The sequence below is a fragment of the Panthera tigris genome, chromosome B3 (assembly GCF_018350195.1).
Source record: "Panthera tigris isolate Pti1 chromosome B3, P.tigris_Pti1_mat1.1, whole genome shotgun sequence".
NCBI classification, from domain to species: Eukaryota; Metazoa; Chordata; class Mammalia; order Carnivora; family Felidae; genus Panthera; species Panthera tigris.
The window spans coordinates 59,482,208-59,499,422 of NC_056665.1; the positions used below are offsets into that span (position 1 = coordinate 59,482,208).

The 17,215-nt window shown below is 40.4% G+C and overlaps 1 protein-coding gene across 3 annotated transcripts; it reads left to right on the forward strand.

The window, feature by feature from the left end:
• Positions 1-99: 99 nt before the first annotated feature.
• On the forward strand, positions 100-14,636 carry CATSPER2 (cation channel sperm associated 2). Of its 3 annotated transcripts, none has more exons than XM_042988993.1 (13): positions 100-360; positions 832-978; positions 1,484-1,657; positions 1,849-1,917; positions 7,022-7,194; positions 7,703-7,858; positions 8,136-8,260; positions 9,507-9,685; positions 9,900-9,999; positions 10,321-10,377; positions 12,578-12,822; positions 13,181-13,348; positions 14,266-14,465. In XM_042988993.1, the coding sequence occupies exons 2-13, from the start codon at positions 834-836 to the stop codon at positions 14,382-14,384; spliced, it is 1,710 nt and encodes a 569-aa protein (XP_042844927.1). In that variant the 5' UTR covers positions 100-360; positions 832-833; the 3' UTR covers positions 14,385-14,465. The 3 variants fall into 3 exon arrangements, with proteins under 3 accessions (XP_042844927.1, XP_042844929.1, XP_042844928.1); XM_042988994.1 differs by lacking the exon at positions 14,266-14,465 and adding an exon at positions 14,499-14,636 and having other exon boundaries at positions 102-360; XM_042988995.1 differs by lacking the exons at positions 9,507-9,685; positions 9,900-9,999; positions 10,321-10,377.
• The last annotated feature ends 2,579 nt before the right edge of the window (positions 14,637-17,215 follow it).

Below are 17,215 nucleotides of genomic sequence, written 5' to 3' on the forward strand. Positions count from 1 at the left end.
CGATTGGCTGCGTGGCGCCTGCGTCGGGCGGGCGGGACCAGCTGGTAACCGCCGAGTGGCCGGAGCGCGGGGCGGGGCTGAGGCGGCGGGTTCCCGGGCTGACCGGGCTGGCCGGGGGCCTGGGCTGGGGGCCGGGGTCCGGGGGCTGGGCCTGGGCCTGGGGTTGGGCCCGCGGCGAGCCAGACCTTAGGGAGCAAGTTGGGTAGAGTGGGGCGGGGCAGGGCCGAGCTGGAAATGGGGCGCTGCAGGGCTGGGAACCGACCCTGAGCTCGTCTTGCGTGGGGAGAGCCGAGTTCAGAGGGCGCGGGAGGCGGAGACGTGAAGTCAGAGCTGAGTGGGCGGAAAAGAGCCTGGGCTGAGGTGAGGCCCAGAAGCGGGTATTGACAGATGGAGCTGGCATCCGAGGAACACACTTGGGACGGAACACATTTTCGTAATGTCAGGCTGCTGCAACTTGTCCAATTCCTCTTGGTTTGTCTTTCGGAGGCAGCCCTAAGTCCCTCACTGCCTCACCACATTGCATTGCCTGATTACCTCAGGTCCGGGTGGTGCTCCGATTTCCTCTGTCCAACCCTGGGACTCCTTGCCTGTGGCTGCTACTCTTAATGAGAAACGATGTGACACAAGTAAAGGTGCCTGGCCACTTGGTCTACCGTGCAATGTCTCTATTAGGACTCTCAGCTCCTCTTGTTTAAAAAAAAACCTTGAGTCTTGGTACAACGTGTTTGACTTCTTAAGGGCAAAGAAGGTGGGAGAAGGGGAAGGAAACTTCTAATCTTTGCTGCAACTCCAATAATGAAATGACTCTTGGTTTTTCCTTTATTTTAACAGACATGGCCACCAGTCACCCAGCAGGACACATGCAACTGCCCCGAGCTGATGCCATACGTTCACGTCTCATTGATACTTTCTCTCTCATCGAGCATCTGCAAGGCTTGAGCCAAGCTGTGCCACGACACACTATCCGAGAGATACTTGGTCAGCATTCTGTTTCTTAACTAGCATAAATTTAAAACTCCCCTTCACACCCTTAAAAGAGTAGGAAGCAGAAAGACAATTTTAAGGATGAAAAATGCAGGGACGATTGGTTTGGTTGCTAGTTTGTAAATGATACCAAACTTGATAAATTAAGGGCTTTATAAGTAAAGCTCTTTGAACCCAGGAGATAGGACCCATGTTGCTCACTTTTAGGCCTAGGATAACTATTAGCTCTGGCTGATTTGGAAGTTTCTACCAAAGACCCTGAAAACTTTGAGGGTTGAATCTGTGCCTTTTCTCTTGGGCATTGACAGTGTTGGTCATAAGCAATGTATTAGCTCTTACTCCAAACTAATGTCAGTTGCTGTAAGAACAGCAAGGCAATCCCCTGCATTACAGGACCCATTATGTAACCAGTATTCCTGCCCCAGTCCTACCTGCTCTCCGTATCACCCAGAGACTTCTCTTTATGTTTATCCACTGTGCCCTTTATTTTTTGGTATAGATCCTTCCGGTCAGAAGAAGCTTATGTTGGGAGATCAACACCAGCTTGTGCGCTTCTCCATAAAGCCTCGACATGTAGAACGTATTACACGTGCCCGGAGACTGATGAGCAGGCTTCATGTGCGCTACAGTCAGAGGCCACCTCTTTCCTTGTGGGCTGGATGGGTCCTTGAGTGTATCCTTTCATGCCCCTCACTTTTATCCCATGCCTTTACTGTCTCTCTTGCCTCATCATCTGCCCGATGACTGACTTTCCCTTTTCCAAACTCCATTTTCTTCTCATCCTCACTGGTTCTATTCTTACCCTTATTATTTCACCTGTATAAAAAAGAATTCCACTCTGGATGTTTCCTTAAGAGAAAACAGGCCCTCTCTTCACAAACTTCATCATCTTTCTCATCTTTTTGAATACAATCGTACTGATGGTTGAAATAGGTGAGAACTGACATTAAATGAAAGAGGAAGTGGCTATGAGTCATTTTTCCTATAAATTGATCATTTTTCATTTCTCAATGTTACTTGAATTGTGATAAGGACACCTATATTGAGTCTCCTGGAGTATGATTTGTGCAACTGTTAAGACCTGGAAACATTTGGAGGGCTTTCAAAGAGTATGGTAGATACAAAGCAAGCTAGACACTGAAGAATATAATAGAGTTACACGAAACCGAAGATGGGAAGACCAGTTATATTTCTTGTGTCAGTTTAGTTTAATATTTGTTTGAATTAGCCTTTTGTATTAGAGGTATTGGTTGGTGCCTGTCAGTAACTGATATCACATTTACATTTTTTACAAGTATGTCAAATATTAAGTACAAATAAGAAAGCTCACAAAGTGTGTAAAGTTAGACACAACTAAAATATTGGATGGGCCGAAACATGACTTAAGAGTAAATGACTCTAAAATCAGTCCTAAATTATATGAAATGTATTAGAAGTAAAAGAACATCTGGAAAATCAGTGAGCTCATTTGATTATCACCTCAAACAGATTGCTCAGAAATGAAAAGGACAGTACTTACTTCCTTGTTTCATCCTCACTGTTTTGAGGAACTTTCCCATTTAAAAATCCTTTAATGGGGGCGCCTGGGTGGCTCAGTCGGTTGAGCGGCGAACTTCGGCTCAGGTTATGATCTCACGGTCAGTAAGTTCAAGCCCCGCATCAGGCTCTGTGCTGACAGCTCGGAGCCTGGAGCCTGTTTCGGATTCTGTGTCTCCCTCTCTCTGACCCTCCCCCGTTCATGCTCTGTCTCTCTCTGTCTCAAAAATAAATAAACGTTAAAAAAAAATTTTTTTTTAAATAAATAAAAAATAAAAATCCTTTAATGTAGGGGCACCTGGGTGGCTCAGTCGGTTGAGCATCCGACTTCAGCTCAGGTCATGATCTTGAGGTTAGTGAATTTGAGCCCTACATCAGGTTCTATGCTGACAGCTCAGAGCCTGGAGCCTGCTTCTGATTCTGTCTCCTCCTCTCTGTGCTCCTCTGCTGCTCATGCTTTGTGTCTCTTGCTCTCTCAAAAAAAAAAAAAAATAGATATTTAAAAAAAATTTTTAAGTATTTTAATGCAATCAGGTCAAAGATATTTAAATATACAATACTTGATGTCATTGATCCACTACAGTATACTATATACTTTGAAGTATTTTATTTTCTCCCCATTGTGGTAAGAATTTTGAACTAAGTCACCCACATTTCCAATTTCTTTTATGATAACTGGCATGTATTTGCCTTGAGGGGTTAGGGATGTAGTCTTAAGCCTTGGAATAAAGTAAACAGCAATAAATGTACAGGATTTCCTAGATCTAATGGACAAATCAAAATAGAATACCTTTCTAGTTGGTAAAACAGCTGGATATGAAACATGATCACTGTGCCATAGGATAGGTAGGTTGCCTGAGTGGGAATTACCTGACAAGTTCAGGAAAATTGTATTAAGTACATTCTCATGATAGAAAGGCAGGAGGGATTTTGCAAAGGGAAAGAATTTGTGACTAACAGATTTCTTTGAACAGGCTAATTCATATGATAAACGTTAAGATTGTTTAGGCTTTAAAAAATTTTTTTCCAGATCACAGAGAATGTTGTTACAGATGGGGGAAAAAATCATAATTAACAAGCAGTTCTCTAGATGAAAGCTCCCCAATCTTTTTTGTCTTGTGATTTTGTCTCCCAGCTAGGACTTTTAATCATTCCATTATTTGTATGTGATGTAAAAACTTTTTTTAATATTTATTTCTTATTTTTGAAATCATGAACGAGGGAGGGGCAGAGAGAGAGGGAGACACAGAATCTGAAACAGGCTCCAGGCTCCAAGCTGTCAGCACAGAGCCTGACCCAGGGCTCAAACTCAAGAACCATGAGCAAACTCACAAACCGTGAGATGATGACCTGAGCTGAAGTCAGGCGCCTAACTGACTGAGCCACCCAGGCGCCCTCAACTTGCTTCTTTTTATCACATGCAAATTGGGGCACCTGGGTGGCTCGGTCGGTTGGTTAAGCATCTGACTTCAGCTCAGGTCATTGTCTCGTGGTTCATGAGTTTGAGCCCCGTGTTTGGCTCTGTGCTGACTGCTTGGGGCCTGGAGCCTGTTTTGGATTCTGTGTCTGCCACTCTCCATCTCATGTGTATAAGCTCTCAAAAGTAAAAACTTAAAAAAAAAAGGAAGTTGAAGTAAAAATAATGCTTTAGACTAGCATATTATTCAATATTGTATTTTAATGTATATTATATAATTTAAAAAATTATGTTAGCTTATTTTCACTTTTGCCATTTTATAAGTGATTCGTGCTGTTTTTAAAGTAAATGTATGATTTCTTCATAAATGAATTTTTAAAGGTCATTATATATTGTTTGGTCCTGAATCAAATATGTTTATTTTACATATTATGTTTTTAAATGTAATTTTTTGTTCCTTTTTAAAAATTGAGATATACTTGACGTATTTCATTATATTAATTGCATAATAATAATTATGTATTATATGTTAAGTACATGTTAAGGTGTAGGTGTAAATTTAATTACAAATTAGGGTGTAAAAATTAGAAAAAAATCTACTTTCACAGTGATATTGGTAATTCTACTTTTCATTTTAAACATCAATTTGGCTTATTTTTTTAATTTTCACATTTTGTTTCCAAATGATGAGAGGGAGAAAAGTAAGAAGATTTGACTCATTTGCAATCCGTTTTCTGAAAATAACACATTGCAAGTGTGAATAGTCTATTTCTAACAAAAAAAATTTGTGTATAATGTCATTATAATGTCTTACATTGAGTTTGAAGTTCTAGAGATATCTTGTACTATATATAAGAATAATTCTGCAAGTTTATCTCAACATGATCTTCATCAGTTTCTATAAACTGCATTCATCTGATCAAAAACTTTATATAGCATTAGTGTTCCTTGCTTCATTGTGGATATAATGAGCCAAATCTTTTTTCTTTCCTGCCCCCATCATTTTTTAAAGAAAATATATAAGGGGCCCCTGGGTGTCTCAGTTGGTTAAGCATCTGACTCGTGGTTTCAGGTCAGGTCATGATCTCATGTGTTCATGAGCTCGAGCCCCTCATTGGGCTCTTTGCTGACAGTGTGGAGCCTGCTTGGAATTTTCTCTCTCTTCCTCTTTCTCTGCTCCTCCCCAACTTGTGCTCTCTCTCTCTCTCTCTCCCTCTCAAAATAAGTAAACATTTAAAAAAAATTTTTAATAAAACACATGATTTGTCCACAAATGAATTCATTTAGTTGTTTTTAAAAATTTTTAATGTTTGTATTTATTTTTGAAAGCAAGAGTGAGCAGGGGTGAGGTGGAGAGAGGGGGACAGGGTGTCTGAAGCAGACTCTGTGCTGATAGCAGAGAGCCTGATGGGGGGCTAAAATTCCCAAACCATGAGATCATGACCTAAGCCAAAGTTGAAGTTGGATGCTTAACTGACTAAGCCATATCAGTTATTTTGGCATGGGAATGAAATATATTTTATGTATTATATGTTTTTAAATTTAATATTATAGATATAACCAGACAAAAAAACAGTAGCAATTTCAAGTTGTTTAAGTGTCAAAATCTACACAGCAGTTTATGTTGTTCAGAGTGACTAAGTATGTTCTTCTAATCTCCATTAACAGCCATGCTATCAGTCATAGTGCATTTGGAGGCTCTTAGATTGTTCCATTTCAAAGGGAAATGTATCAAATTATTATTTAGCTTTTTTTTTAAGTTTATTATTTTGAGAGGGAGAGAGCATGTGCATGCAAGTGGGGGAGGGTCAGAGAGAGAAAGTGAGAGAGAGACTCCCAAGCAGGCTCCCCACTGTCATTGCAGAGCCCAATGTAGGGCTCGAACTCATGAACCATGAGATCATGACCTAGACCAAAATCAGAGTCAGACACTTAACCAACTGAGCCACCCATGCGCCTCCCAAATTATTATTTAGCTTTTAAGCCCATTTTTATTTCATTGTGTTTTTTTTTTCCTACAGCATGGTATACATCTATTAAATACATAAAAAAAATAGAGGGCTGAAAGATAAAGGTGATGTTGAAGTATAGCAATTAGCAAACAGGATTCTAAAGAGAAAGTATAGGATTTAATTTGCTTTGCTGAACAAAATCAGCTTTAGAGAAGAATGGGAAAGTTTTAAAAGCTACCAAATATAGAACCAAAAATTTTCTTATTGTAAAGTATTTTTTAATGTTTATCTATTTTGAGAGAGTGAGTGAGTGAGTGGGGGAAAGGCAGAGAGAGAGAGAATCCCAAGCAGCCTCTGAGCTGCCAGCACAGAGCCCAATGTGGGACTTGATCTCACGAACTTCAAGATCATGACCTGAGCAGAAACCAAGAGTCAGACACTTTACCAACTGAGCCACCCAGGTGCCCCTCAAACATTTTTTTTATTATAACTCACTATGGATCTGGCGTCTTGTTTCTACTTCCCTTACCAAGCACTTTACATATCATGGCCCTACATTTTCATTCTATTCTCAAGACCCATTGCTTCTTTGTGAAGTTTGGGACCGGGGTACCAGTATAGCAGACAGTGTTGGTGGTAGTGAAAAAAGTAATCCCTTGGTGTTTCTGTGACCCCAGAGTGGGAAGGTAGTGACTTGCAGCTGTTAGACATATCAATACCAGCAGGAGATGAGTTGTAGCTATTTTTCACGGTCAGTTCTGACCTCCCCTATATTTCACAGGTTGAAAAAATATTGGTGTTAAGAAGAGAAACAAAGTGGCTCAGTTGGTTGAGTGTCCAACTTTTGATTTTGGCTCACGTCATGATCCCAGAGTCATGGGACTGAGCCCTGTGTCAGCCTCTGCACTGAGTGTGGAGGTGTGGAGCTTGCTTACGATTCTCTCTCTTACCCTGCCCTTCTCCCTCACCTGCACACTCTCTCTAAAAAAAAAAAAGAAAAAAAAAAGAAAAATGAAAAATAAAACAGCAGTGGGCACAACTATAGTTTATAATAGTTCCTGATCTGATCATTCTATATTATTCAGCCTCCCAGTTCCTTAACCTTTGTTTGTCTTTCACTCTACTCTCACAGAATTGCTTGAATCCTCAAATACCAAACTGTGGTCACTGAAGCTGAGTCTGGAGGTGGCAGCTTGGTTCATCTTGCTTATTTTCATCTTGGAGATCCTTCTTATGTGGATATCCAGCTTTTTCCTCTTCTGGAAGAATGCTTGGAATGTGTTTGACTTTGTTGTCACCATATTGGTAAGGATAGGTATCCTGAGGAATAGTGTGGTGGGTTGAGGAATAAGCCTAGGTCAATCAAAATGACAAGAAAAGTTAATTAGATCACAAGACGAATTTCATTATTTTGATTTTTTTTCTAAAACTAAAGTCAGTCATTGCAGGAGTTGTTGGTATTAGAAGCAAGACAGAATCAAACCGCAACATTAACCCCAACAATAACATCTGCCTGTTACTAAGCACTTATCAAGTGCCAGGCACTGTTGTGTTTTACATGTATTTTCTCAGTTGAGCTCCACAGCAACCCAATGAGATAAACATTATATTAATCCCCTTTTTATGTTTGAGCAAATTGAAGTGCAGAGTTTAAGTAATTTAGTACAAGAAGTCTGAATAGGAAACAGTCCCCAGAAAATGCTATTCAAGGGATAATGCCCAAGGAACTATGAAGAAGATGAGATAAAGAAGGGGTAACTGTGCATGGGTGCTTTGGGGTATATTGTACTCATAATCTATGTGTTTCCTACAGTCCCTGCTTCCTGAGGTTGTGGTGCTGGTAGGGGTAACAGGCCAGTCTGTGTGGCTCCAGTTGCTAAGGATATGCCGGGTGCTAAGATCTCTCAAACTCTTTGCACGATTCCGTCAAATTCGAGTCATTATTTTGGCCCTGGTGAGGGCCCTCAAGGTGATTTGAGTGTTGCAGCTAAACCAAGTGGGCAGGGTGGGTAAACATGGGAGTTTAACATAAAACAAGTCTGGGTGTGTCAGAGAAGGCAATGAAAGACCCTATGAAATATCATTGGATGAGAAAGGGCTGGGGAAAGCTGCTGTGGGCTAGAGATAACTGGGCTTGGGAGTGGAAGTGAGGGTTTTGGTGGGAGTTTGCCAGGGTGGGCTTGACTCTGCTGTAGGTAGAATCAGCCTAGTCTGGCTCAGTGCTGACTTGAGGTCATGGCCTCTAGAGTATGACCTTCCTCTTGATGTTGCTGCTCATCTTCTTCTACATTTTTGCTGTGACTGGTGTCTACTTCTTTGAGGACTACACCCGTTCAACTCGCCAGGACCTGGAGTACCACATGTTCTTCTCGTAGGCAGGACTGGGGGAATCCCGGGTGGGGGGAGATAATTTGGGCAAGAAACTGGGAACCTAGTCCAAAGTAAGTAATACAAAAAATATAGTCTATTTTAAGAAACTGGAATAGATCATAGTAAGGAGAAGGAAAGAGACAGCAAAAGAATAGAGAGTGGTATTAGCTCTGATTTTGAGGATAGGGTGACTAGTTCCAGGTTTGCTCTGGGTTTTGAAATTTAAACATACCCTCATCAGCCATCTTTAAATAGCAGTATATTTTAGTGATTAAGCTCTGGTTTCTAGGCCTCAGTTACCTCTTCTGAAAAATGAGAATAATTGTAGCACTACCTTATAGCATAAGACTGAGGGATAAAAGTAATGCATCTTTGCACTTAGAATGGATTTTAACACAATAAGTGATCAACACCTGTTACTATGACTCTCAAACACGTCACTGGTTTTACCCCAAAGTCTCAGTATGGGCATTACACATGCACACACCTATACACATTCAAAAGTAAAATCCTGACAAGATCTTTGTCTAGAGAACACCGACTGCTAGTAGAAAATCAACTGGATTTAGATGAGATAGTTACGTATGAACCAGAATCCAATCTTGCCAGCACCTCTTAGGTCTCAGGCTAATAGGTAGCTTTGTAAGAATATTAAGTTAGGGAAGTCCTAAATATTCATCCTATTTAGGCCCTGATATTTTCAATAAGTTGTATTATGGAGAACTAGGAAGGAAAGAAGGAAAATTTATATACCTTCCTGAGACCTTTTATGACATATTCATTATTATTAATTATTTGGGATCACGTGTTTATGTCACATATCTGTCCGTTTACCTAAGAATCACTTCATACCAGAGAACTAAATAAGAATGATGTTTGCCAAATTTTGAAGTGATCTTTTAGGTGAAGGCCATAGAACCGTGAAAAACTATGTTACAAAAGAGATATGTAGTTGGTGATTTATTCAATTTTTTAAAATTCAGCCAGTACCTATTTATTGAGCACCTACTATGTTGTAGGCACTAATGGAATAGTGAGAGATATTCTTGGATTATTCATGATAAAGGAAAACCTAATAAAACAACCCTGACTGAAGAATGATTAGCTAAAAAATTGATAGAAAAGAAGCTGAAGTCAGAGCAAACTACAAAGAAATGTTCTTATGTTGCTTTAAGAGTAGGAAAGATACCATATCTGAGAGATTTAGATCTCTGTTCTGTCTGTACCCACAACTCCTTTTTCTTTAGGGACCTTCTGAATTCCCTGGTGACAGTATTCATCCTCTTCACCATGGACCATTGGTATGCATTGCTTCAGGATACCTGGAAGGTGCCTGAAGTCAGCCGTACCTTCAGCAGCATCTATGTCATCCTTTGGTTGTTACTTGGTTCCATTATCTTTCGAAATATCATAGTAGCCATGATGGGTAAGCACAAAAGAGGTGAAACTTGGTTGAGAGGGGTAGTTGGGAATAAATTAGGGTGAAAACTAGAATTGGTAAATTATGTATAGAGAGAACCTGAGGTAGCAAGAAGGCTTGGGGCCTGGAATGGATATTTCACTTGGTTTCTCCCCACCCAAGCCCTCTCCTCAGGTCTATTCACCACTGTCTCCCAACTCCTAATGGCCCTTTCGGGCAGTTACTAACTTCCAGAATATCAGGAATGAGCTGAACGAGGAGATGACACATTTGGAGGTTCAACATAAAGCTGACATATTCAAGCGGCAGATTATCCAGAGGTCTGCTTTCCCATTTTCAAACCCAAGTTTAGTTCTGAAGAGTATCCTGACCTCATTCCCTGTTTCTACTCCTTGGCTTTGACCCCATTTTTCCCTTTGTGACAGAAGATTTACCCCAGGGTTAGAATTCCCCGCCTCTAGAACATTGCCTGATTCTTTATTCACCATTGGGACTTCCCCATTCATTTTTACCTTTTTACTACAATCTGTTCTCCTCCCTCAGTTTTCTTCACTTTATGATCTGAATTCTTTTCTTTTTTCCATACTATGCTCCTGCACCAGTATAATTCTCTTCACTGTTCTGTGTTTTTTGCTCTGCAGGAGACAAAACCTGTCCCCTGAGGCACTGAGGTCAAGCCTTAGCAAAATGGATGCCAGGTCAGGAGAGTTTGTGTGAACTGAGATGGACACACAAGCAGGGAGAGGGTAGAAAATCAAAGATAAAGATTGACTTTGAGAGATAATCCATTTATTCAATAACTACTTATTGTAGTGAGTTGAATGGTAGTCCCCAAAAAGAAATTCCCATGGCCTAACCCCCTGGAACCTATGAACATGACTTTATTTGGAAAAAGGGTCTTTGCAGATGCAGTTAAGGATCTTGAGATGTGATCATCCTGGATTATCCAGGTAGGCCCTAAATGCAGTGACAGGGGCCCTTATAAGAGACAGAAGAGAAGAGGAGAAGGAGATGTGAAGATGGAGATGGAAATCAGAGTGATGCAACACAAGCCAAAGGAAGCCAGTGAATGCCAGGCAACTGCCAGAAGCTAGAGCAAGCAATGAGCCTTCTCCCCTAGAGCTTCCAGAGGGAGTATGGCCCTGCAGACACCTTAATTTCAGACTTCTGGCTTCCAGAATTGTGAGAGAATACATGTCTGTTATTTTAAGCTACCAAGTTTGTAGTAATTTGTTGCAGCAGCCATAGGAAACTTACACAAGTACCTTCTGTGAAACAGATCTTATTCTAGACTGTGAGTGTTCAGCAGTGGACAAGAGAGCAGAAGGAGAAATAAGAAACTCATTCATCCATTCAAGACATAATTATTGATGTAAACATTTTTTTTTATTAAGTAATCTCTGAATCCAACATGTGTCTTGAACTCACAACCCCGCTATCAAGAGTCATGGGCTCTACTGACTGAGCCAGCCAGGTGCCCCAAGAAATAATTATTGAATATTTATTAGGTGTTTGGGATATATCAGTGAACAAAATAGACAATAATGCCTGTTCTCATGGAGCTTACATATGAGCAGGGGGAAAGAGATAATAATGAATATATAAAATAAGTAGACTACTATATTAAAATATAAGCATTGTGAAAAAATAAAAATAAAATTAGAATAGGTTAAGGGAGATTGGAATATAGAGTGGAGGTTGCATATGGGTTATAATTTTAAACAAGGTAGTCATGATGGCCTCATTGAAAAAGTAATGACTGAACAAAGACTTGGAGACGAGGGGATTACTGTGTGGATATCTATGAAAAGAATGTTATAGGCAGAAAGAACAGCTAGTACAAAGGCCCTAAGCCAGAAGCATTCTCAGTGTGTTTGAGAAACAGCAAAGAAACCACTGTGACCAGGGGGATATTGATAGATTATGAGGTCAGAGAGATCACGGAGACCTGATCCTGTAGGGCTGTGAGGGCCATTGCAGGGACTTAGGCTTTGACTCTAAGTGAAATGGGGAGCAGAGCCATGACATGAAATGACATTTAAGAAGGATCATTCTGGTTGCTGTGTTGATGATGTGCTATAGGAGAACAAGGGAAGGAGCAGTGACAAGTTAGAAGGCTGTGAAGCTATCCAGGCAAGAGGTGATGATGGCTCAGACCAGAGTGCTACCAATGAGAAAAGATACATTTTTAAGGTAGAATCAACAGGATTTCTTGATGGATTGGATGGGGTATAAGAGAAGTGTTAAGAAAGACTCCAAAGTTTTGGCCAGAGCAGCCAGAAGGATGGATTAGCTGAGATGAGGAAGGCTGTGAGTGGAAGAGGTTTGATGGGCAAAGAGTTCAGTTTGGGTTGAACTTGAGATGTCTGTTAGACTTGCAAGTGATGATATGTGAGTAAAAGTTGTACATACAAGTCTGGACCAAGGAGTGAAGTCTGGACTAGAGGTTTAAATTCACATTTAGAAGACATTTAAACTCAGGAGAAGAGAGCACTAAAGGAGTGACTGTAGATGAGGAAGATAAAAAGGCCAAGAGCTGAACCTCAGGACCTCTCAAGAGATAGAATTGAGGGGGCAAAGCTATAGTTGTGGTGTAACAGACATAGAACTATAGAGTGAGGAGCTAAAATGTGGCAAAATAAGGTGGGACGTGAAATGTAGAAACCTGAGTAAAATGGAGCACAGAAGCTATGTGGTGAGGGGCAGTAATAGGGATATACCACATGGAATAATTGAAGTTGGAAGTGCTTACAAGCTCAAATTTTGGGAGCAATTTGGCCTTCATTGCCTTAAATCCCACCTTTAGGGGATGGCAAGAGCCAAGGCCAGAATAATGATTCAACTTGCTGTATCTCATAAAGGTATTTAAAGCAATAAAATTTCTCCTTTCACTTATAGAGATGCCAGTCAACAAAGGGGATCTTTGGAGTTATCAACAGCTTTTGAAGAAGAGTCTAAACACAGTGCTGATGAAGAGGGTTCAAGGGCATCTATATCGAAAACAAAAGAGTCCTTGTCAAAAATGAAAAAGTCCGCCTCTTCTTCCTCCTCTTCCTCCTCCTCCTCCTCTTATTCTTCCTCCTCGTCTTCATCTTCCCTCGATTCCTCCTCTTCTTCTGACTCCAGATATTTAGACTCCATTGGTAAGCAGAGGGTTTCTTCCATTTGAATTCAGACTTCTCCAGAGACATGCCATTCTTAATAGGACCTCTCCCACTATATCTACTTCCCAGTTTTCTCCACTAGTCTGACTTTGTGGTCTTAATTGCTTTCTTTGTGCTTTCTTTCATTTCCCCTGTACTTCTGCTTCACTTTGGATAAGTGTGACTGTGGCTGTCTTTGCTTATTGTAAAAAGTGGTCTCTTAGGGATGTACTCTTTTCCCTCTTTGCTTCCTGTTTACTCTTTCATCCCTGCTTTCCCCCCACACCATAGGATCTTTTAGCTCTTACCCAACTTCCACAGACCTATATTTGTTTTTAAGAACCATTCCTCCCTCCAGGTCAGTTGGACTGGGAGACTCATGTGCACCAGAATCTGCCTGGGTTAATGGAAATGGATCAGGATGATCGTGTTGTTTGGCCTAGAGACTCACTCTTCCGATATTTTGAGTTGCTAGAAAAGCTTCAGTACAACCTAGAGGAGCGTAAACGGTTGCAGGAGTTTGCAGGTATGGATTTAGGGCAGTCATGGGGACCAGGGGTTAAGTACATTGGAGTAGTATATATAACTGGGGAGAAGGAGGAGGGTGTGCACTATTTTGGCATTTCAGCCTCTGAATTTCCACCTCAGACTTAAAAAGGCAAATCCTTGGTTTGGTGTGTCACATCCTTATGTCCTTATTTCTTAGAATCCAGAGAGAACCTGAGAGCTCTGCTTCTCCAGTAGGGAAAATCTAAATCCTATAAGGTCTGACAGCTTGTTTCCCAAGAGGAACGTGTCTAAATGCAGTTGTTGGGTATTAGGATAAGGTGGGCTCTTGCTCGATTTGTGCAGTCCACTCCTTTTTGCAAGCATCTCTTCTCTTTGAAGGGCATGTTTCAGACCTAAGCAGTAGGGCCTCAGGCTCAAGTTGGATAGCTGTGGGGATTAGAGAGCAGAAAGCTCACAAGTACCCCACTCTCCCCAACCCCCAAAAGAGGTTTATGAATTACAGGCTTTTCCTTTCAGCTTGTTCTAGTGTCAGCCTAGGCAGAGAGAAGTATGTATGTTATTTAAACAGCAGAATTAATTTAAGCAGAAAATTCCTTGCTCAAAATTATTTTCCCTAAATTTCTCCCTTGCAATTTTACCACATAGAGATGAATTTTGAGTTAATAAATTCTCCTTCTAAAAATACAAAAACTGGAAGAGTTAGGGGCCATTTTTTACCATTTGATATGGATTAGTGGTGTCTTCCTCATACCATTGAGTTGAAATCAACTCAATGTGAAAATAACAATGAGGGAAGAGGAATGGGTTTGTGGTGGGTACACAAGGGCAATAAGAGGAATTTATTACATTGGAACATGGAATTTAGAGCAGGATGTCAAAGACAGGCTTTGCCTAGTTCAAAATGTTGCCTAAGGTCAATCCTGCTCTTTCAAGTTGTCCTCAGGCCTGCCTTCCCACTTGTTCTCTTGTTCTCTGGGAAAAGGAGAAGAAGGAGCAAAGTAGCTTCTTTAATCTGGATTAATTCATCTATGGCAAAGAGTACAGACTCATAGGGCTTACTATAAGTAAAGGTTAGTGAAGATTTGTGTGGGAAAAGCAGGGTTTTCAAACATTTATATGTCCTGAATATTTTTAGCTTTTCAGCCTCACAGTCTTTTTCTTTACAGTGCAGGCACTGATGAACTTTGAAGACAAATAAAGCTGACAGTGGATGGCTTCGATTTCTTTGGCAAAAGTTAATGAAAGAAATAGTTGGGAATGGAGAATTCTGAGTATAAATGTCTAATAAATACTGTTGATAACTGCTTAGTGGTCTGTCTCTGAGACTTTGGGGATACTGAAATGTATAAAGTTAGGTGGGGCCCATGGTCCTTGGCTTTTTACTCTTTCTATAGCTCCCTGAATCTCATGTTTTTCCTTTTCTTTTTAAAATTAAATTTAAAAAATTATAAATGATTATTTTGAGAGCAAGAGAGACAGAGAGAGAGAGAGAGAGAGAGAGAGAGAAAATACACATGCACATGGGTGCATGTGTGAGCAGGAGAGGGGCAGAGAGAGAATCCCAAGCAGGCTCCACCCTGTCAGCACAGAGTCCCACATGGGGCTTGATGTCATGAACTGGGAGATCATGACCTGAGCCAAAATCAATAGTTGGACACTTAACCAATTTAGCCACCAGGCACCTCGATCTCACTTTTTTTTTTTTTTTTTTTTTTTACTTTGTCATTGCAGCCCACACCGTTCCTGCAACCTTTACTTCCTGATAGAGTCCTAATTTTACCCTCTCCCTCCCTGATGTGTACAGGCCTCTGGGAGTAGGAGGGTAAAGAGATCCCAGGAGCTGTAGTGTAACTGAGAACTATTTTTTTCATTGCCTGTTCTATGAACATTGCTTCTCCTATGCAACATTAAAATTTTTTGAAATAGTTCTCTAATTTTTTTAATGTTTACTTATTTTTGTGTGTGTGTGTTAGAGAGAGAGAGAGAGAGAGAGGCAGAGTGCAAGCAGGGGAGGGGCAGGGAAACGGGGAGACACAGAATCTGAAGCAGGATCCAGGTTCTGAACTGTCAGCACAGAACTCAACACAGGGCTTGAACTCATGAACCATGAGATCATGACCTGAGCCGAAATAAGATGCTCAACTGACCTAGACCACCCCCCTTTTTAAAATTTAAATCCAAGTTAGTTAACATATAGTGTAATAATAATTTCAGGAATAGAATTTAGTGATTCATCACTTACATATAGCACCCAGTGCTCATTCCAACAAGTGTCCTCCTTAATGCCCCTTACCTCTTTAGCCTTTCCCTGCACCCAACACCCTGCCAGCAACCCTCAGTTGGTTCTCTGTATTTAAGAGTTTCCTATGGGTTGTCTCCCTCTCTGTACTATTTTTGCTTCCCTTTCCTTATATTCATGTTTTATATCTTAAATTCCACATATGAGTGAAATCATATGATATTTGTCTTTTTCTGACTTATTTCGCTTAGCATAATATCCTCTAGTTCCATCCACGTTGTTGCAAATGGCAAGATTTCATTCTTTTCGACTGCCAAGTAATATTCCATTATATATATATATATATATATATATATATATATATATATATATATACACACACACACAAAATATACAGATATATATGTATGTGATCCGTTCATCTGCTGATGAATATTTGGGCTCTTTCTATACTTTGGCTATGGTCAATAGTGATGCTATAAACATTGGGATGCATGTGCCCCTTTGAATCAGCATTTCTCTATCCTTTGGATAAATACCTAGTAGTGCAATTGCTGGGTCATAGGGTAGTTCTATTTTTAATTTTTTAAAAGTATTTTTAGTATTTTAAGTTTATTTATTTTGAGAGAGACAGGGTGATTGGAGGAGGGACAGAGAGAGAGGGAGACAAAGAGGCTCCCAAGCAGGCTCTGTGCCACAAGCATAGAGCCCAATGTGGGGCTTGAACCCATAAACTGTGAAGTCATGACCTGAGCCAAAACCAAGAGTTGGACACTTAACCTCCTGAGCCACCTAGGCGCCCCTCTATTTTTAATTTTTTGAGGAACCTCCCTATTGTTTTCCAGAGTGGCTTTCCCACCAGCAGTGCAAAAGGATTCCTCTTACTCCACATCCTCACCAACATCTGTTGTTGCCTGAGTTGTTAATTTTAGCCACTCTGACAGGTGTGAGGTGGTGTCTCGTTGTGGTTTTGATTTGTATTTTCCTGATAATGAGTCATGTTGAGCATTTTTTCATGTGTCTATTGGCCATCTGGATGTCTTCTTTGGAGATGTGTCTATTCATGTATTTTGCCCGTTTCTTCACTGGATTATTTGTTTTTTGGGTGTTGAATTTGATAAGTTCTTTATCGGTTTTGTATACTAACCCTTTATTTGATACATCATTTGCAAAAATCTCCCATTCCGTTGGTTGCCTTTTAGTTTTGTTGATTGTTTCCTTTGCTGTGCAGAAGCTTTTTATCTTGATGAGGTCTCACTAATTCATTTTTGCTTTTGTTTCCCTTGCCTCTGGAGACATGTCAAGTAAGAATTTGCTGTGGCCAAGTTCAAAGAAGTTGTTGCCTATTTTCTCTAAGATTTTGATTGCTTCCTGTCTTAGGTTTATGTCTTTCATCCATTTTGAGTTTATTTTTGTGTATGGTATAAGAAAGTGGTCCAGGTTCATTCTTCTGCAGGTCACAGTCCAGTTTTCCCAGCACCATTTGCTGAAGAGACTTTCCTTTTTCTATTGGATATTCTTTTCTGCTTTGTCAAAGATTAGTTGGCCATATGTTTGTGGGTCCATTTCTGGGTTGTCTATTCTGTTCATTGATCTATGTGTCTGTTCTTGTGCCAGTACAATACTGTCTTGATGATTAAAGCT